This window comes from Myotis daubentonii, chromosome 15 (genome assembly GCF_963259705.1).
Source record: "Myotis daubentonii chromosome 15, mMyoDau2.1, whole genome shotgun sequence".
In the NCBI taxonomy this organism is placed as follows: domain Eukaryota; kingdom Metazoa; phylum Chordata; class Mammalia; order Chiroptera; family Vespertilionidae; genus Myotis; species Myotis daubentonii.
This window is the reverse complement of record NC_081854.1, coordinates 44,950,317-44,968,836: the sequence shown is the minus strand read 5'-3', so window position 1 is coordinate 44,968,836 and position 18,520 is coordinate 44,950,317. Positions and strand designations below refer to the sequence as shown.

General features: G+C 39.1%; 1 protein-coding gene across 2 annotated transcripts in view; it reads left to right on the top strand.

Moving 5' to 3' along the window:
* The window catches only part of LOC132217409 (cytochrome b5 type B), a 28,750-nt gene extending 10,816 nt beyond the window's left edge, over positions 1-17,934 (top strand). Inside the window, exons 3-6 of one of the 2 annotated variants that reach the window (XM_059667615.1) lie at positions 297-326; positions 1,128-1,238; positions 11,659-11,687; positions 14,331-17,934. In XM_059667615.1, coding sequence (XP_059523598.1) covers positions 297-326; positions 1,128-1,238; positions 11,659-11,687; positions 14,331-14,424 — 264 coding nt within the window. In that variant the 3' untranslated portion in view covers positions 14,425-17,934. The remainder of the gene's footprint in view (positions 1-296; positions 327-1,127; positions 1,239-11,658; positions 11,688-14,330) is intronic. The other variant, XM_059667616.1, reaches the window with a different exon arrangement.
* The last annotated feature ends 586 nt before the right edge of the window (positions 17,935-18,520 follow it).

Sequence of the window (18,520 nt, the reverse complement as noted above, 5' to 3'; positions counted from 1 at the left end):
TTGTGGATGTCCTTGTTTAATCGATTGACGGATTTTTGTAATGTAGTTAACAACATCTCTACTTAATATAGTGGTTTGGTTGCTCTTGCAAATTCCTTTCTAAAGATGGTAACTGGACTTTTTAAACCATACCATTCTAACAAGAGACCTTGATCTGCTCAGGGTCAGGCATACCCTTCTGCAGACCCTGATGTCTCTTAGGGAATTCGTTTCCATGTTCCAAGGTTAGAAACAAGCACATGTGAGCATTCATTGGGATATGTCTTAAAATACTATTTGTTTTCCTCTTTTAACAGAATGACCTTAAACCTGAAAGTGGTAGCAAGGTAAGAAGTCCTCTGTTTCTCTTGTGTGTTTCAAGTGTTTATATTTCTACTTACTCACATAGAATTGCTGTTAAAAAAAATTATCTTAATAAGAGAAGTGTTTACTTTTCCCCCAAGCAAAAATCCTATTTTTCAGGAATTTGGACTCTGTGCCATCTCAGGAAAAAAGAATAGCTGAGTCTTGAACAGTAGGAAATATTTATTCATGTTTCTATTTAATTTTTTAAAAAAATTGAAACTCTAACACCATGCCCTATATGGTTTTGAAAGAAATTAGTTTATGAGCTCTGTTGTAGAAAATAATTTATTAGTCTTACATTAAATAGTGTAGGTGATAATAATTGCGTCTGTATTGGAAAAAGAATTGAAAAGTTGATTTTTCTCTTACAAGTCTTAGAAGGCGTTATAGACGGAAGTAATTGACTAGAACAGGCCTTTCTGTCCCTAGTTCCCAAATTTAATCCTTTTACCTTGTAGTATCAGATGGGCCCAACCCTTCCCATTTACTCAGTGATACAGCAAAAACCTTAATGTGCACTGCATAATGTAACAGGAAGAAAATATGAAAGCCTTTTTTGCTTCCCACAAGCTGGGTGGTTCACCCCCTTTCTTCCCTCACAATTTTCCTTGATTTCTGTCCATCAGATAGATAGCTATTACACTGCCTTCTGATTTAAAGGGACAGCAGTTTAAAAGTAGATGCCTAGGACATCATGGGAGTGATGCTCCTTCTCCTTTCCCCCCTTCTACCTTGTTCCTTCCCTTTCCTCATTGAGCTGGAATTTTTTTTTTTTTTTTGAGCTGGAATTTTTTAACATGTTCGACACAGCAGTTGAAGTTGGCCTAGACACAAGAATTCTTTCAACCCGAGATTGCTTGACAATGTCTGCCATCTGTTGCCCTGCAATTAGAGTGTGTAAATTAACTCTCTGTCTTGCTATCTTCTGCTACTCTGAACTGTTGAATTGTTTATGAAGGGGGATGAAATGGTTCTTTAAATGCTTTGTGAGCACTGTTGGTTTGTTTGCCCTCCCCTCCTAACACATATACCATCCATTCTTGAATCCTCACTTTTCTAATTCAGAACAAATTTGGCTCTGGCCGAGTGGCTCAGTTGGTTGGAGCATCGTCCCATACACCAAAAGGTTAGGGGTTCAATTCCTGGTCAGGGCACATACCTAAGTTGTGGTAGGCAACCAATCCATGTTTCTCTCTCCTTTCCTCTCTTTCTAAAATCAATAAAAAATATCCTTGGGTGAGGATTAAAAAAAGAGAGAAAATTTGAACTAGCCTGGTTTTGTTTATTGACTATGTCGGGGAAACATTGCTCTCAGAGGTCAACATTTGATTCAAGGGATAATCCATTTGTACAAGAGATGCGCCTTGTATCTGGGAGCCATGATTCACTTCTGCACAGGAACCATGAGAGCACCCTTTCTATGAAAACAATAGAGGCCCTGGCCTGGTAGCTCAGTTGGTTAGAGCATCATCCCAATAACGTGGGTTCAGTCCTTGGTCAGGGCACATACCAGAATCAACCAGTGAATGAATAAGTGAAACAACAAATCCGTGTTTTTCTCTCTCCCTCTCCCCCTAAAATCAATCAACAAATTTAAAAAAAAAAAGGGAAAACATTTTTGGAATTATAATGTCTAGAAGTCTACAAATTGCTTCTTGTTGCTGTTTTCCTTTCTTGGTAATACAGTATGTAGTAATAGGAATGGAGAGTGGTGATTTTCAAATTCTGCTCGTGCCACCTCTATTGGACTCCTTTGGCATGTTTTCTGAAATGTATATTTCCTGGGCTTCCATTACTACTGATTCATCATCTCTGGAGGTAGGACTTTGGAATTTGCCTTTAAAGTAACCCAGGTAGCCAAGCACCAGATTTTTTGCTGAATGATGTGTTGGTCTTTTATTAGGAAACATGGGGAACTTTTATTAATTCTCTTCTGTGAAAAGCACTGTCTGCCTTCTATAGGTCAAAGAATTAAGGAGAGATGTTTCAGTTAAATTAAAACTGTTGAGGCTTGGAACCTTTTGTAATAAATATAGAAGAAGAAACCCTTTCGGCTCACCAAATTCTGTAATAATTTAAAAGTCTCCAAATGTAGTTTGGCTCTTGCCTGGGTTAAACTGATTAAAGGCAGTGTTTTCAAGTATCTGTTTTCCTCCTGAATGTTATACCCAAAGGACAGTCTCCATTAAGAAGGGAGTCTGGCAGTTGAGTGGTTCCAGTCACACTGCTGTACTTCAGCAGATCAGGCAAGCAAAAAAGCCTTTTGGAAAATTTTCAAGACCACCTACATAGGTTGTCATAGAGCTGTAGTTTAACCTGATTTCAGGCCCAAGAAGAAATTGTTGGTCCCTCAGATTTATTTCTTACGGAGGTTTTAAATAGGCACTTCTGTGTCTAGGATGTAGGTGTCTCTTTAAAAATAATTTTTGTCCTAGTTTAAATATTCACCATGAAGAAATAGATGTAATGTTAATTTTATTAATACTTTCTTTTGGTTAAGAGTTTCTGAACCTGCCAAAACCGGTTTGGCTCAGTGGATAGAGCATCGGCCTGCGGACTGAGAGGTCCCGGGTTCGATTCCGGTCAAGGGCATGTACCTGGGTTGCGGGCACATCCCCGGTGGGGGATGTGCAAGAGGCAGCTGATCGATGTTTCTCTCTCATCGATGTTTCTAACTCTCTCTATCTCTCTCCCTTCCTCTCTGTGAAAAATCAATAAAATATATTAAAAAAAAAAAAAAAGAGAGTTTCTGAACCTCTATAAATAAGCCATTTTTTAAAAAGCCTGCCTTATGGGATAGTTCTCATTTTACTTCTTCTTCTCCCTTCCTTTATTTCTCCACCTCTCCTTCCACAGCTCCATATATCTTTCCTGTCTGAAACTCCTCTCCACCCCTCAATAACAAAAGACAACAAAAAACACCCAAACACTGCAATTTCAGAGTATAAATCAGGAACCTTTCCCCAGATTTTTTGAAACTACCTTTCATACTGCTTTTGCAGGTAAATAATTGATGGTTATCATTGTTTTCTTTTGAGATTATAATACCTGAGGTTCAAGGCCCTGAAATACTAAAATACTAAGACTGAAAATCTTAGAAAACAGATATGGCAATAGATAATTTTTTTTTTATTTGCTTCAGTCAAAGATAATTAGCTAGTTAAAAAACCTGTTTGTCTTTGTGACTCTCCCTTACCGGATCAGTCCCCATGCTGAGAGCCATCAACCTTCTATTCATATTTGACTTACCATTTTCCTGATCTGCTTTTGGTTATGAAAACTTGTCTTGGAAACAGACTTAGTGTTTTCTGTGCCAGTTTGCCTGCCTGCCTACTGTACTGCAAGTAATCTAGACACCTTGTGGTCCACGAAATCTCTCTTTTGAGTATGCATTTACTTATTGATTAGCTGTTTTATCACTGCCATCAGTTCAGGAGATTAAGGTACATACATATGCTATCCTGACCAAAAAAGCAGGTACCATGTCTCATTTATTCAACAGATATTACCTACGTGACAGTTCACCTACTTCACTAGTCAAATCTCATTACAATGACTAGACCCAATAACTTGACCAAAGTGATTCCCTCTGGTCCCCAACCATTTTCCTGTTTACTTTTCCAGAGAGATTCTGTGCACACATAAGTATAAATAGGTTGATGGATAGATGGATGGGTGGATAGATTTTCAATTGATAGATAGAGCAGCTATCCCTTCCTTAAAAAAAAAATCTCATAATACTATTCTGCACCTTGCTTCTTCTTTTTTTTTTTTTTTTTTAACATTTTTTCAAGCTTCAAGCATTTTTTTAAAAAAATATATTTTACTGATTTTTTACTGAGAGGAAGGGAGAGAGATAGAGTCAGAAACATCGACGAGAGAGAAACATCGATCAGCTGCCTCCTGCACATCCCCCCTGGGGATGTGCCTGAAACCCAGGTACATGCCCTTGACTGGAATAGAACCTGGGACCTTTCAGTCCGCAGGCTGACGCTCTATCCACTGAGCCAAACCGGTTTTGGCTTTTTTTTTTTTTTAAATATATTTTATTTTTTTACAGAGAGGAAGGGAGAGGGATAGAGGTTTGAACATCGATGAGAGAGAAACATCGATCAGCTGCCTCCTGCACACTCCCTACTGGGGATGTGCCCGCAACCAAGGTACATGCCCTTGACCGGAATCGAACCTGGGACCCTTGAGTTCGCAGGCTGACGCTCTATCCACTGAGCGAAACCAGTTAGGGCACCTTGCTTCTTTTTACTTAAACATTTTTATATTGGTGATTGTTCCTTATCAGTTCATAAAGATCTTCCTCATTCTTTCATTTTTTCTTTTTTTTTTTTAAAATAATTTTTATTTCTTGAAGTATTACAAAGAGTATTACATATGTCTCCTTCCCCCCCCCCCCCCCCGACATTCCCTCAGCCTCCTCTACCCCCTAGTGCCTTGTATCCATTGGTTATTCTTGTATGCATGCATATAAGTCCTTTGGTTGATCTCTTAACCTCCCCCCCTCCCAAACTCTCCCCAGGCTTCCCACTGTAGTTTGACAGTCTGTTCAATGCTGCTCTGCCTCTGTATCTACCCCTGTTCATCAGTCTATACTGGTCCCCATTATCTGTGCCAACCTCACTGGAGCTGTCCCAACCTCACCGAGGCCGTTTCGTCCTCACCAGGACCGTCCTGACCTCACCGGGGCCATCCTGACCTCACCGGGGCTGTCCCGACTTCACCGGGGCCATCCCGACCTCACCGGGGCCATTTCAACCTCACTGGGGCCGTTTCAACCTCACCGGGGCTGTTTCAACCTCATTGGGGCCGTCCCAACCTCACCGGGGCCGTCCCGACCTCACCGGGGCCATTTCAACCTCACCAGGGCCATTTCAACCTCACCGGGGCTGTCCCGACCTCACCGGGGCCATCCTGACCTCACCAGTGAGGTCCGGTGCTGTCTTGACCTCACCGGGGCCGTTTCAACCTCACCGGGGCCATCCCAACCTCACCGGGTCATTTTTTTCTTTTATTTAAAAAAATTTTTTTCCCTTCCTCATTCTTTTAAATAGATATTTAGTATTTCATAGACGAAAGTTTTAATGAAATGACATTTGCTGTAACAGGATTTGTGCTGTTTTTTATAAAAAAACAAGATTGTCTCCATAGAGACTTAAACATTTTTTAAAAGATTTTTAAAATTAATTATTAAACTTAAGTTTAACTTTTGAAATCCAGTAAATTTCACATAATACTAGAAGCAATCCACACATTGGGTTTAAAGTCATATACATTTTTTTCTCCCAGCTGCTACTTACTTGTGTTATAAATACAGTTTTCTATTACACATACATAACATATTATCCATATATAACAGTCAGTTTACCTTCTCTTATGGGAGAAAAGGATACATTGTTTATGTAATGTAGTTATTGGTTACGTTACACTAAAATTTTCCTTTTAAGAATTCTTGAATATTCCTATCATACTTACAACCTAATCTATTACAGTTTGGAATGGGGAGGTAGAAGTCCTGTAGATGAGTAGTGATTGCCATTTACCAAAGAATTTTGTCAGGTTACTTTGTTCCTGTTTTTGTCTGACATTTGTATTTTGTACATAATCTTTTGAAATAAATCATAGAATGTAATGGCAAAATCACTCTTGAAAGACCAAATACCCTTTGCTGAAGGATCTCAAGGATTAATATCTTCTTGTAGACTTCTATTTAGAAATGATATGTAGTTTTGCAAAACAAGGTGTTAGAAGACAAGGTAACATTCATTTTAAATCAGCCCTCCAATGTTATAACAATTTTTTCTCTCTTAGGTCTCTGTAGGAATCATTCTATGAGTGTTTTAATTTTAATTTTTCGGTAATGTCATATATATTGTATCACAATGGGTTCTTGAGAGAGTTGTGTAGAAATCTGTTTTAGAGGATGTTTTTCATTCTTGAGTTTTGCCCCTATTGACAGGGAAATATTTTTTCCTTGACTGGGCTGACTCTAGTGATATATGCTCTGAAGACAGTAATTGCTAAACAGTATTCTCATCCAGAAAGAAATTTTAGTACACTAGAAGCCTGGTGCATGAAATTTGTGCACTCAGGTGGGGGGGGTCCTCAGCCCGACCTGCGCCCTCTCACAGTCCAGGAGCCCTTGGGGAATGTCTGACTGATGGCTTAGACCCGCTCCCCTATGGGGAGCGGGCCTAATCCGGTATTCAGACATCCTTAGTGCTGCCATGGAGGCGGGAGAGGCTCCTGCCACCGCCGCTGTGCTCGCCAGCTGTGAGCCTGGATTCTGGCTGAGCGGCTCTCCCCCTGTGGGAGCACACTGACCACCAGGGAGCAGCTCCTTTGTTGAGCATCTGCCCCCTAGTGGTTAGTGCGTGTCATAATGACTGGTCTTTCCACTGTTCGGTCGATTTGCATATTAGCCTTTTGTTATATAGGACTAGAGGCCCGGTGCACAAAAATGTGTGCACTCGGCGGGGAGGGGGGGTCCCTCAGCCCGGCCTATGCCCTCTCGCAGTCTGGGACCCCTCGGGAGATAATGTCCTGCTGGCTTAGGCCTGCTCCTGGGTGGCAGCGGGCAGGCCCAATCCCTAGGTGCAGCCCCCGGTCGGGCTCATAGCAGGGCTGATTGGGGAGTTGGGGCGCCGCCCCCTGTCATGCACAGAGCAGAGTGGATCGGGAGGTTGTGATGCCACCCTCAGTCACACTCAGGATAGGGCTGATCAGGGGGTTGGGGCGCCACCACTGTCACACTCAGGGCAGGGCCGACGGGGAGGTTATGGTTCTACCCCGTCACACACAGAGCCAGGCGGATCAGGGGGTTGGGGTACCGCACCCTGTCACACACAGAGCCACAGGGCGATCAGGGGGTTGGGGAGCTCCCCCCTATCAGGCACAGAGCAGGGCTGATCAGGGGGTTGGGGCACCTTCCCCTGTCACGAACAGAGCAGGGCGGATAGGGAGGTTGTGGCCCCGCCCCTGTCACACACAGAGCCGCAGGGTGATCAGGAGGTTTGGGCGCTGCCCCCTGTCATGCTGATCCCGGTGCTGGGAGGTCTCGCGGCTCCACTGATCCCGGTGCTGGGAGGCATATTACCCTTTTACTATATAGGATAGAGGCCTGGTGCACGGGTGGGGGCCGGCTGGTTTGCCCTGAAGGGTGTCCTGGATCAGGGTGGGGGTCCCCACTGGGGTGCCTGGCCAGTCTGGGTGAGGGGCTGAGGGCTGTTTTCAGGCTGGCGGGTGACTGAAGCTCCCAACCGCTCCTTTTCTTTTTTTTTTTATTCTGGGCCAGCTTTAGCTCTGAAGCTTGGCTCCAGCTCTTAGGCCTCGGCTGCTGAAAGCAGGTATCTGGTTTGTTTGGATTCTATAATCGAAACACTGTTTTAACTCCAGCTTTGAGATCCCGGCTGGCTGAAAGCAGGTTTCTGGGGTTTTGTTTAGCTTCTATATTTGTAACAGTGTTTCAAACTGCAAGCTCAGAGGCCGGCAGCAGCAGGCAGGGAACGTTGGAGTCCTCCGTCACTGATGCAAGCAAGCCTCCTGTTCACTTCAAGCTGCCTGGCTGCCGGCCGCCATCTTGGCTGGCAGTTAATTTGCATATCGCCCTGATTAGCCAATGGGAAGGGTAGTGGAGGTATGGCTAATTACCATGTTTCTCTTTTATTAGATAGGATTAGAACCTTCATGAGAAGGCTGTCCTCAAGATCCATACCACATTTCTGTGTCATTGTTGGGATTAAAATGTTGAAATCATGTACTTTCAGTACTTAAACTTTTTATGTTATAAGATGAACTTAATACTAAAATTCATATAGCGATAGCTCATGGTAAAAGTCCATTGTATTAAGGAGGAAAAGTCCTCTCCAGTAGTGTCTGAGGCCAAAAGTTCCCGAGTTGTTTTTTATAGGTACTGGCCACATAGATACCAACGTGTTCTAAATAAAAAGCTGTAAAAACTACCAGACCACCCAAACACTCATTAAATTTGCTGAAGGTGTCCTGTGGCTTAAAATCCACTTCTAATTTTAAATATTTAGAATCCTCTTGGAATAGCAAACACCCAATTGAGGAATTAAAACATAAACTTTTTGTATATATTATAATATATTTCTGTTTTATTTAAACCCTTGAAAGTCTGAATGTAAACTATTTAGACTAAAGATACACTTAGAATGCCCCTTCTGTATATTTTAATGCATTATAATCATAATTCACATCGTTTCCTATGGTGACAGAACACCACTTTTTAAGTGTGTGTTCTTATCCCATGGTAATTTCTGTTCATTTTGAACTAAAATCAGAGTAGACTTAAAGCAGTTTGGTTCTTTGGAAGTATATTCCAAACTCCTTGGAGAATAAAAAAACATGCTTATTAATTACTTAGTAAGTCTTTGGCTAGAACTTTGGATTTGATCTGTTGTAACTAAAATCATATAGTACTGCAATTACTACTTTCCATGCCAGATCCAGAGCAGTCACTGTTCTCTTTTCCAAAGATCTTGCGTGTAAATGAAAATGTGGGCAAGAACATAACCAGCCAGAACACCCAAAGGGATAAATTAAAGTCAGTCATAAACTGTAGGAATTTCACTTAAACATTCCTTAGATTCAGCACAGAGCTTTGGAGTGGAAATGAGAATTGAGAAACTGTATAGAAAGCCAGAAAGGTGGAGGTGAGGGAAGGTTTTGTGTTAATAGAACCTTCTTTTTTTATTTTTTTTAATTTTGTAAATTTAAAAATAACTTATTTTGTCTCTTTTCCAAACTTGGCTGGGGTACTTGGCTAACTAAGAGCAGTGTCTTAAATAACTCTTTCATTATAGTTGATTAAAAGTGGAGTCACTGTAGTTTGGCATTTACTTGGCTGTCAGTATCTTAAAGAGAAAACATGCCTCTTTCTCTTTTCTCTAATGTTAGGGAAGTTGGTCTTTTTGACTCCAGGGAAGGGTTGATCTTTTTTTTTTTTTTTTTAATTATGTATTGATTGATTGATTTTTAGAGAGAGAGACTTCAATTTGTTGTACCACTTATTTATGCATTAATTGCTTGATTCTTATATGCTCTGACTGGAGAACAAACCCACAACCGTGGCATATAGGGACAGCACTCTAACCAACTGAACCACCCAGCCAGGGCGGGATGGATTGATTTTCAAACGGGTTGAAATATTTAGTTAAAAAACATACACATTTAAAATTTTATTAATGCTTATTAGAAACTTACAATTTCAGCATTATGATTTGGTTCTCTTTCTCTTTTCTCTCAGTTTGTTTACTACACTAAGACTCACTCTAGTTAGCACACATATAAGGTTTTGGTTATAAAAGATGCTAAAAGCATTGAAATTTAGAGAATCCATTTATATGAATTATATATATGGCTTTTAATGTGTTGCAGATTAAACATCATAATACATCTATTACTCTATAGTGCTGTCATGTAAACCTTGAAAATCATCCCATTAAAAAATATATATACTAACTCCACAATTTTTGTTTTATAAATCATTGGTTTATATGTGGATAAAGCATAAAAGACCATGGACATTTTCTTGATGGAATTCAATTATTTCTTGACTGCTATAGTGGAATATTTTTAAAAGGCAACATTACAAATTAACTTGCTGCACACACCATCATCACTAACACTACCTTCCAAATTTGTAAAACATTTGTTGTATTTCTCAAAGATTGATCTGTGACATGTTTTAATTAGCCCAATTTGTTCTGTTCTAGTAGATATGACTCAGATAACTGTAATCATCAAGGTCTTAGTGAAGTGTATTAGTATATTAATATAGTTTATCTAAAAACTTTTATTGGAAATTTTACCTGCCTGTAGGCTAATTTCTTTCAGGTTTGGGGCATGTATTCATTTGCATGACAGTGTCTTGGATATATGAAATTAAAACTCATTTCATGGTCTGCTCTAAAGTATCTAGGCCAGTATGTAGGATTTTTGAAAATCCTGGGAGAATACTGATATGGGGGTTAAGCAGAGTTAATATTCTGTGTTCACACCCTGGAGTGTTTCTACATATTGGCAAAGATGATATTTTGGGCAGCAGTAGCCTATACTAGTGGGTTATTGTCCTCTGGCAGTAAGAGGGTCTTTTGTAGTATACAGTTAATTAATAGAATCAATAACTTCATTTGATATTTACTTAAATTGAATTTAAAAAATTTAGTTACAGCTTTATTAAGATACTAGAGGCTCGGTGCACAAAATTCATGTGGGAGCGGGGAGGGGCCGGCTGGTTCCCTCAGCCCGGCCTGCACCCTCTTGCTGTCCTGCACCCTCTCGCTGTCCGGGACCCTGTGGGATGGCCATCCAACTGACATTCTGCTGTAATGGTCGCTTAGGCTTTTATTATATAGATAATTCAGATCCCATCCAATTCACCAGAATTTTATTTTTAAGGGTTTTCAGCAACCATAATCACAGTCTATTTTGGAACATTTTCATCATTCCAAAAAGAAACCCTAAACCATTAGCAGTCATTTTCAATTTTTCTCCAACTCTTCTTCCCCTGAGCCCTAGGAAACTGGTGATCTGCTCTCTGCCTCTAAATTTGTTTATTTTGAACATTTCATACCAACAGACTTATATAATATGTGGTATTTTGTATCTGGCTTATTTCACTTAGCATAATGTTCTCAAGGTTCATCCATGCTGTACTAGTAGTGTGAAGTGTACTTCATTTCTTTTTGTTGTCAAAATTTTGTTTTTAAGGTTATTTTGGTATTTTCTTTCCATTTACTTTATTCTTCCCCTTTTCATTATGAAATAAGCTCTAAGGTCTCTAATCATAATTATTATGATTTCAGAGAGTAAGCCAGTTCATTTCTGTAAGCCACAAAACAATCAACTCCATGCTATAGAGCATTTCACAGTTAATTTATATGTCACAAGACAACACTTTATTTTTAAAATATGTTTTCAGAATATTTAATCTTAGTTACTGCCAGTGGCAAGCCCTACTAAACCAGATGTATCGCTGTGACTACAAATTGGTCCATTTCAATATAATTTTATCAGTAGCATTTTTTTTTTCATCTAAAGAATGTTTAGGTCATTTCTTTATGCTTTCATTAATGGTTCTTCACTAAGGAGTACCAGTATATTATCAGAAATAAAATTCCCAGTACTCCCATCGCATATAGATTTGTAGACATCAAATTGCATGAAAGGTGAAGTTCTGTCATTAGCTACAGAGTTTATATAGTTATTCAAGAAGATTTATGTACTCTGTTAATCTTCATTCTTTTTGTTTTGTCATTTTTGAATATGCATCTTCTTCAGGACCCTTCGAAAAATGATACATGCAGAAGGTTAGTATCCCTTTAATTCACTTCATTCTGCTCAATATGTCTGGCAAGAGGTTCTTCCATAAATCTACATGTATGACGTAACCTAAGAATACTGTTTGACAGTTAATTCTTCTTTTGGCCAAAATTATTGCACATTCAGAAGTTCCTTAGCATTAGCAAAATTAATTTTTACAGTCTTAATCATTTTGAGTAATCTCAAAAGCAGCCTTGAGTAATTTTTAGATCAAGTTGGAACCACACTCAGGAAGAGGCTGTATGTGTGGACAAGTAACTACTATTGAGTCAAGCCCAGTCTCTGCAGCTCAGCTGAGCTGTGCAACTTCCACTTAAAACGTAAAGTCACTTAATCCTCCCAATCACCCTGTAAATAGGCACTATTATTACATTTTACAGAATAAAAAATTATGTGTTGCGGTCATATGTAGAACTTTGGGTTTTCTCAAAAGCTTGCTTACTTTGCACTAATATCAGTAATACAGCTCTGAAAGGTATGTTTACCATTCCTTAAGTGCTTCTACCTGAGGTGACTGTGGAATCCTGGACTTGTAAAAACCTTTATAGAGATTACATAGCTACCGGTTTTACCTTTCTTAGGTTGCACTTAGAGCATTTCAGAGAGAGAGAGAGAGAGAGAGAGAGAGAGAGAGAGAGAGAGAGAGAGAGGAAATGTGCCCCCCCCCCCAAAAGTGTTGTGTCTTTTTTATTTGAGGTGATGGACAGAGTGCTAGAAAAGTGCTAACTTGAAGGAAACAGCAAATTTAGCTTCCTTAATATTAAGGACTTATGCTTAAAGAATTTGAAAGCCATAAACTTTGAATAGACTTATGCTATAGATAAAACTAAGAATTATTATGCAGAATACATAAAGAATTTCTACAAATCAATTAAAAAATAACTTAGTAGAATATGAGGAAAAAACAACTTAAGAACCTTAAGAAGAAGAAACACAAATATAAGCACATGAAAGAAAGATTTAATTTTACTTATCATCAGAGAGGTACAAATTAAAACTATTGGGTATATTTCATACTTACCAGATGGGCAAAAATTTTAAATTTTAGAAATCAAAGGAATTGTTTAGGAAGTAAATCACCAAGATTCTTAGGCTCTTCTTAGGGGAATATAAATGGGCACAATCACTTCAGAAAATAGTTTGGCATCATCTATTAAATTTTTTTTTTTTTAATATATTTTATTGAGTTTTTACAGAGAGGAAAGGAGAGAGATAGAGAGTTAGAAACATCGATGAGAGAGAAACATCGATCAGCTGCCTCCTGCACACTCCCCACTGGGGATGTGCCCGCAACCAAGGTATATGCCCTTGACCGGAATCGAACCTGGGACCCTTCAGTCCGCAGGCCGACGCTCTATCCACTGAGCCAAACCGGTTTTGGCCTATCTATTAAATTTGACTATGAATAACTTTTAACCCAGCAATTCCATTTCTAGGGATGTATTCAAGAGAAATATGTGCACAAGTATACCAGGAAACACGTACAGGAATGTTCACTGCATTATTCAAGATCTTAAAATATGGGAAGAAATAATGAAAATAACCATTAATAAAATGAATGAATTCATTTTGGTATATTCATACAGTGGTTATCACTTGGTCTTTTGTACTGACAAATTTCTCTTCGTTGTTTTCTCAACGATCCTTGCTTTAAAAAATAATTTTTTTTAAAACAAAGCTACCTGGTTTATATGCTAACCTTGTCCAGAGCAGCTTTTGCCATACTTAAATGTACAAAGTGCTAGGCATGTTTAGGCGAAGAGAATACTTTTTATTATTGAACCTAAGCTGGTTTTATCAGCTACAAAATCTTTAATACCAAAACTGCATATGTCTTAAGTAGACAGGCAGCCAGGTCATTTGGGTCATGGAATTACACCTTTAAACCAGCAGTGCTAATAAGCTCTATTAGAGAAGAAGAATTATTTTAAGGAGAATGATGACTGTTCTGAAACTCCTAAGGAAAATCTCTTATATGACTTTATTAGAACTAGTAACATGTTCAATGTGTGTGCATGTGTGTTTTTTAATTATTAGTGTCCAAAGTGTGTGTGTGTGTGTGTGTGTGTGTGTGTGTGTGTGTGTGCGCGCGCGCGCTCAGATTTGTTAGTGTCCAAACTTAACTAGAAATTAATAGGATGGGTTTGGAATCAGACTTCTTTACTAACTTCACGCTGTGATTTTGGGTGCAAATTTGTATTTCCTATGTGAAAATGAGACTAACAGTAGAACCTATTTCATAGGATTGTGAGGATTAAATTTACATGTGAGGCAGTTATTGCCAGTAGTTGTATTAGATGTTAATACTTCTAAATTTATAATTATATACATATAAAATGGTGGCTTTTTTTCTGTTTTAAAGCGTTAAATGTAGAATATGTGAAAAAGCACAAAGAAGAAAAATTTAAACTACCATAATCCCATAACCCAAAAGAGCCATTAATATGACTGTAAAAACAGAACCCAGATATTTGTTCTTCTCCAACTACTGTGTGAGAAAAGCAGTTAGAATTCCCAAAGTAAATCAGAACTCTTTTACTCATATAAATACTAAAATGTGAATGTTGAAAGATAGTGAATGTTTGGTGTAAAATGTTCATGATGTTGTTGCTTTTCCTCCCAACTTCTAGTTGCTGGTCATACTGGATTTTCCCCATCATAGGCGCCATTCTCTTAGGTTTCCTGTACCGTTACTACTACCCGTCAGAAAGCAGATCCTCCTGAGGAGGCCTTGTCGAAGTCTGGAAAGCAGATCCACTTGGGAGTGGCAGCTAGAGACTTATTTGGAGGCTGCAGCGGTGCCCTGTTCTCACATTCTTCCAGCTGTACTCTCCCCCCTGGAGCCCAGACGGTTGGCTGCGCACCCCCTCAGGGCCGGGGACAGGGCCCTCCTTCCCCAGAGCCTACTCCCGAAGCACCTGCTCACTGTTCGGTGTCCTGGCCGACGTTTCCCGTCTTCACTGGTTCTCGCGAGCATCTTTATATTTCATTGTTTTCTGTTGATAACTGCAGTCCATGTGCCCTAGCGACATTGCCCTTTGGTAAAAATGCCTGCTTTCCAGTACTTTGCACATTATCGTACTCTACTTTTGAAGCTTTTCTTTTTCCATTTTTCTTTTAAGTAAATATTGTTATTTTAAATTTTGACTTTATTTCATTGTTTGTCAAAAGGGATTTAATTCATGAAGTAAGTTGTGCATTTATAACTTAAAACACAACTGCCAAATGACCTTGGTCCTTGTTCATATTTGTTAAAACTAAAAAGAGCCATGTGATCATCTCCCTCCCTCCCGAGCTAGTTCAGCAGGTAGCTCTTGCCACCATCTTGTCCACTGTGTGGTCCTGAACAGAATTATGCTTTCTTCCCTTTCATTTTTTGGAGTGGAGAGAAACAGGGGAAGGGAGAGATGGATTGGAGTGATAGGGCGAATTCATAGCAGTCTTCTCTCTGAAAAGTATTGAAAAACGCTACTGTAGGACCGGAGTTTAGAAAAAGCACCAGACTTCATCCTTTACTTTGGTTTGGCACCAGTTTCTAGCCACCTTTCTTATTTTTCCTTTCCCTCAACCATCTTTATTGGTAAAATCAAATTTGTAATTATCTCTGTAGAGCTTTCCCAGGGATTTTTGCTGCTTTTTGGTGTATTGATTAGCAAATTTTTTATTTCCTGTTTTAATGAAAGTAAGAGACTCCAAAGTGATCAAAGGTACAGTATATGACCTTCTGTTTGCCCAGTGAAATAGCGTCCACAGTCAAGTGGCAGTTGAAAGGGGGAGATAGTGACAAAAGAATGTTTTCCATTTCATCTGCATTTTACCTCCATGACTGCAATTTGTGGTTTTGTTGTTTTTCCATTTAGAATTTAAAAACTAGTAGGCATTTTTTTTTTTTCTCTCAGATGAGTGTTTCATGAAGAGTAGATTATTACCGAGAATTGTGTTATTGTTTCTCGTTGGTTCAGGAATTTCTTTGGCATATTTGCCTTTACATTTTTTTCCCCTGTGGAAACACCTGAGGAGACAGCACACTGTTTCCTGCCAGCCACTCCTTGTGGTGATTTTTCTCCCCATCTTCTGAGGATTACCCGTCTGCTGCTGAGCCATTGTCATATGCAGCAGGGAGCAGCGCAGTTCAAGAAGAACCATGGGCCCTGCTTAGTACCTCCTCCTGCTTCCTGCTTGCCAGGGATTTGACAAGACAGGAAACTGCCCAGCATAGTGTCTGCCCATGCAAACTATTTAAGAAAAAGTTCAACCCAGGTCTTGTATCCTGTGATTTAGCAATTGACTGAATCAGAATTCATTAAAATAATATTACCCCCCCCCCCAAAAAAAAAATAATATTACCCAATTTTGCACATTTGGATATGACACTATCGAGTAATGTCTTGGGATTTCTGGCTGACTTTTATATTTCTTTTATGATAATAGTCAAGCTTCTATCGTTAGAAAATGTTTTGTATGTATTATAAGATGCCTCTTTAAGACAATTTATTAAAAAAAATCTGTATTTATTATGTAGCAAAAGTGTTGGAAGGCAAGGAAGAGTTGCCTTGAATAAGAATTGGTATAATTGGTATAAGTTGGATGATTGCACTGGACTACATTGGGATAGAAGTAAAGAACAAAGGAGTATTGAGGAGTTGGAAAGGGAACATTCAAGCTAAAACTAAACAGGAAGATAACTTGGATCAATCAAAAGTGTGTTGGCAGTCTCCAAAAGTGAATGAAAAACATATGGCTTGTAAGAAACATTAAAAAATGATAGTCTTAAAATTGGTGTTTTTGATATTTTTAGGGTAAACACCAATGCAAAAGGTATGCTTTTCTATTTCATATTGGTTGTCTTTTCCTGTTTATATCTAGACTCAGAGCCAGAGGAAAAGATTTTCAGACTTTGTCTCTACCATCTATGAAATTCATCCAATACCCAAGACTGCTTTTGAACTGCTAATATGATGTCACTTTATATTATAAAAAACATACTTTTGGGTCCATTCACTATTCTTCTTCTGCCTACATAAACAGCTGAGGTGAAAGGTAGAGTTTGTGTGAGAGTTTGCAGAGGTTTTTCTAAACAATAAAGTAAACAGTATGTTAGCCAAATCCATCAAAAAGGACTTTTGTTTTAAGAGGTAGACTCGAATTCTCGAAATAGTCTCTATATTGGTAGGTCACGAAAACCTCTCTGGAGCAAGTGGGGCCTGCCCCTGTTGGCTGGCCGCGCCCCCTGGAACTGGCCTCGGCTGTTTGGTTGTTTATTCCTAAGGACGATTAGCTGCAGCTGCGCACCATACTGTACACATAATGGCTGGGGATCACAAAAAGCCGATGAGGGGAAAATTGTGCCACTGAAATAGGGATGTCCCAGGTCTCCAAAATTTCCTGGCCCCCTGACTCTTAAGAATTTTGGTTTCAACATAACTTCTACATTTGTAAAGACAAGAAATATTGTGTCTAATTCTTGAGTATTTAAGCAGAAACAAAAACCCATTAGGACCTATAATTTGAATCTATAAAGTTCTCTGAACAGTCATAAATGTATATGTTGTGAAAGAAGAGCATTGGTGAGTTTAATAGCCATTTAGTTCTGATGGGGAGCAATGAAAAATGCTTTTTACAGGCCAGGTATAACATTACCCATGGTATCTCGTGCTTAAAATCTCCAGTGATAGCTATCTGGTTAAATTCCATTTTAGGAGATTAAAACGCAGAATGTTAATGTTTATTACTCCTTCCCCAGGAGAAATGGGTCCAGACATGTCTTGTCTCAGCGAGAAATTGATTCCTTTTTAACCATCTCATTCAGTTGCCAAATATCACAGAAGTAATGGGGAGTTTGGTCACATTGGGCTGTTGTGCTCTGAAAGAGCCCGGTTTGGAATTTGGGGTGATTTCAGAGGGAAGTTCCAAGAAGCAGAGTGGTATTTAAGTCACCTACCCTACGTCTAGCCTCGCACTCCTGAGTTTTAGGAGCTGCTCTTTGCCTGCATCTATATTCTACATTTGCTATTTTGACAAAACATCGCTATGATTATTTGACTTCCTTTTTACTTCGCCCTCGACTGTGAACGAGTAATATTTAACATTCCTTTTGTGTATTCAATAATGGAGTTTGTTTACCTATTTTATTTCAACATATTTTAAACAAAGATCTTTGTCTTTCTCTGCTGGAATGTGCACACAGTGAATGTTTGTTAGGGCTACACACAATAAAGATACTGTTTGCCTTTTCTTGCCCTGACTATGGTTATTTAAAAACACACACACACACACACACACAACTCTTTTTTAAAAGTGGAAGTGTTGGCTTTGTGATCTTCAGGTGTTCTAGAAGAAAATAATTTGAGAAGCATGAAAGTCAGCCGTTTCTGTGCTAATGCTGTGTTTAGTGTCATGCAGTGGGGAGTCCTGCGGCTCAGGATTCCCGCTGCAGCTCTTTCCTTGAAGTGAGTGGCTCATTTGATACTCAGGAGGCAAAGATCAATACTTGCTGTATTGATGGATGGGAAGGGGCCACCAGGTAGATACATTGGGAGTTCTGTTTCTACTGAACCCGTCTGCAAAGGAGAAGCCAGTACAAGGTAATAAGATTTTGTTATCTGCAATGCCAGTCTTTAAAATGATTGTTTTTCTTGGCAATAGCTAAACTGTTGGGGAAAATTAAACACCGAGATTGAAGTTCTAGTGATTATTTAATAAAACAAGGGTAATAAAAAACCATTTTTCTCATTACTTTTAAAACCTACTGGTAGCCTTGTAACATTACTAATGAGACACAGTTCACGAGGGCTTTGTTGCTTCACTGTCACATGAATTG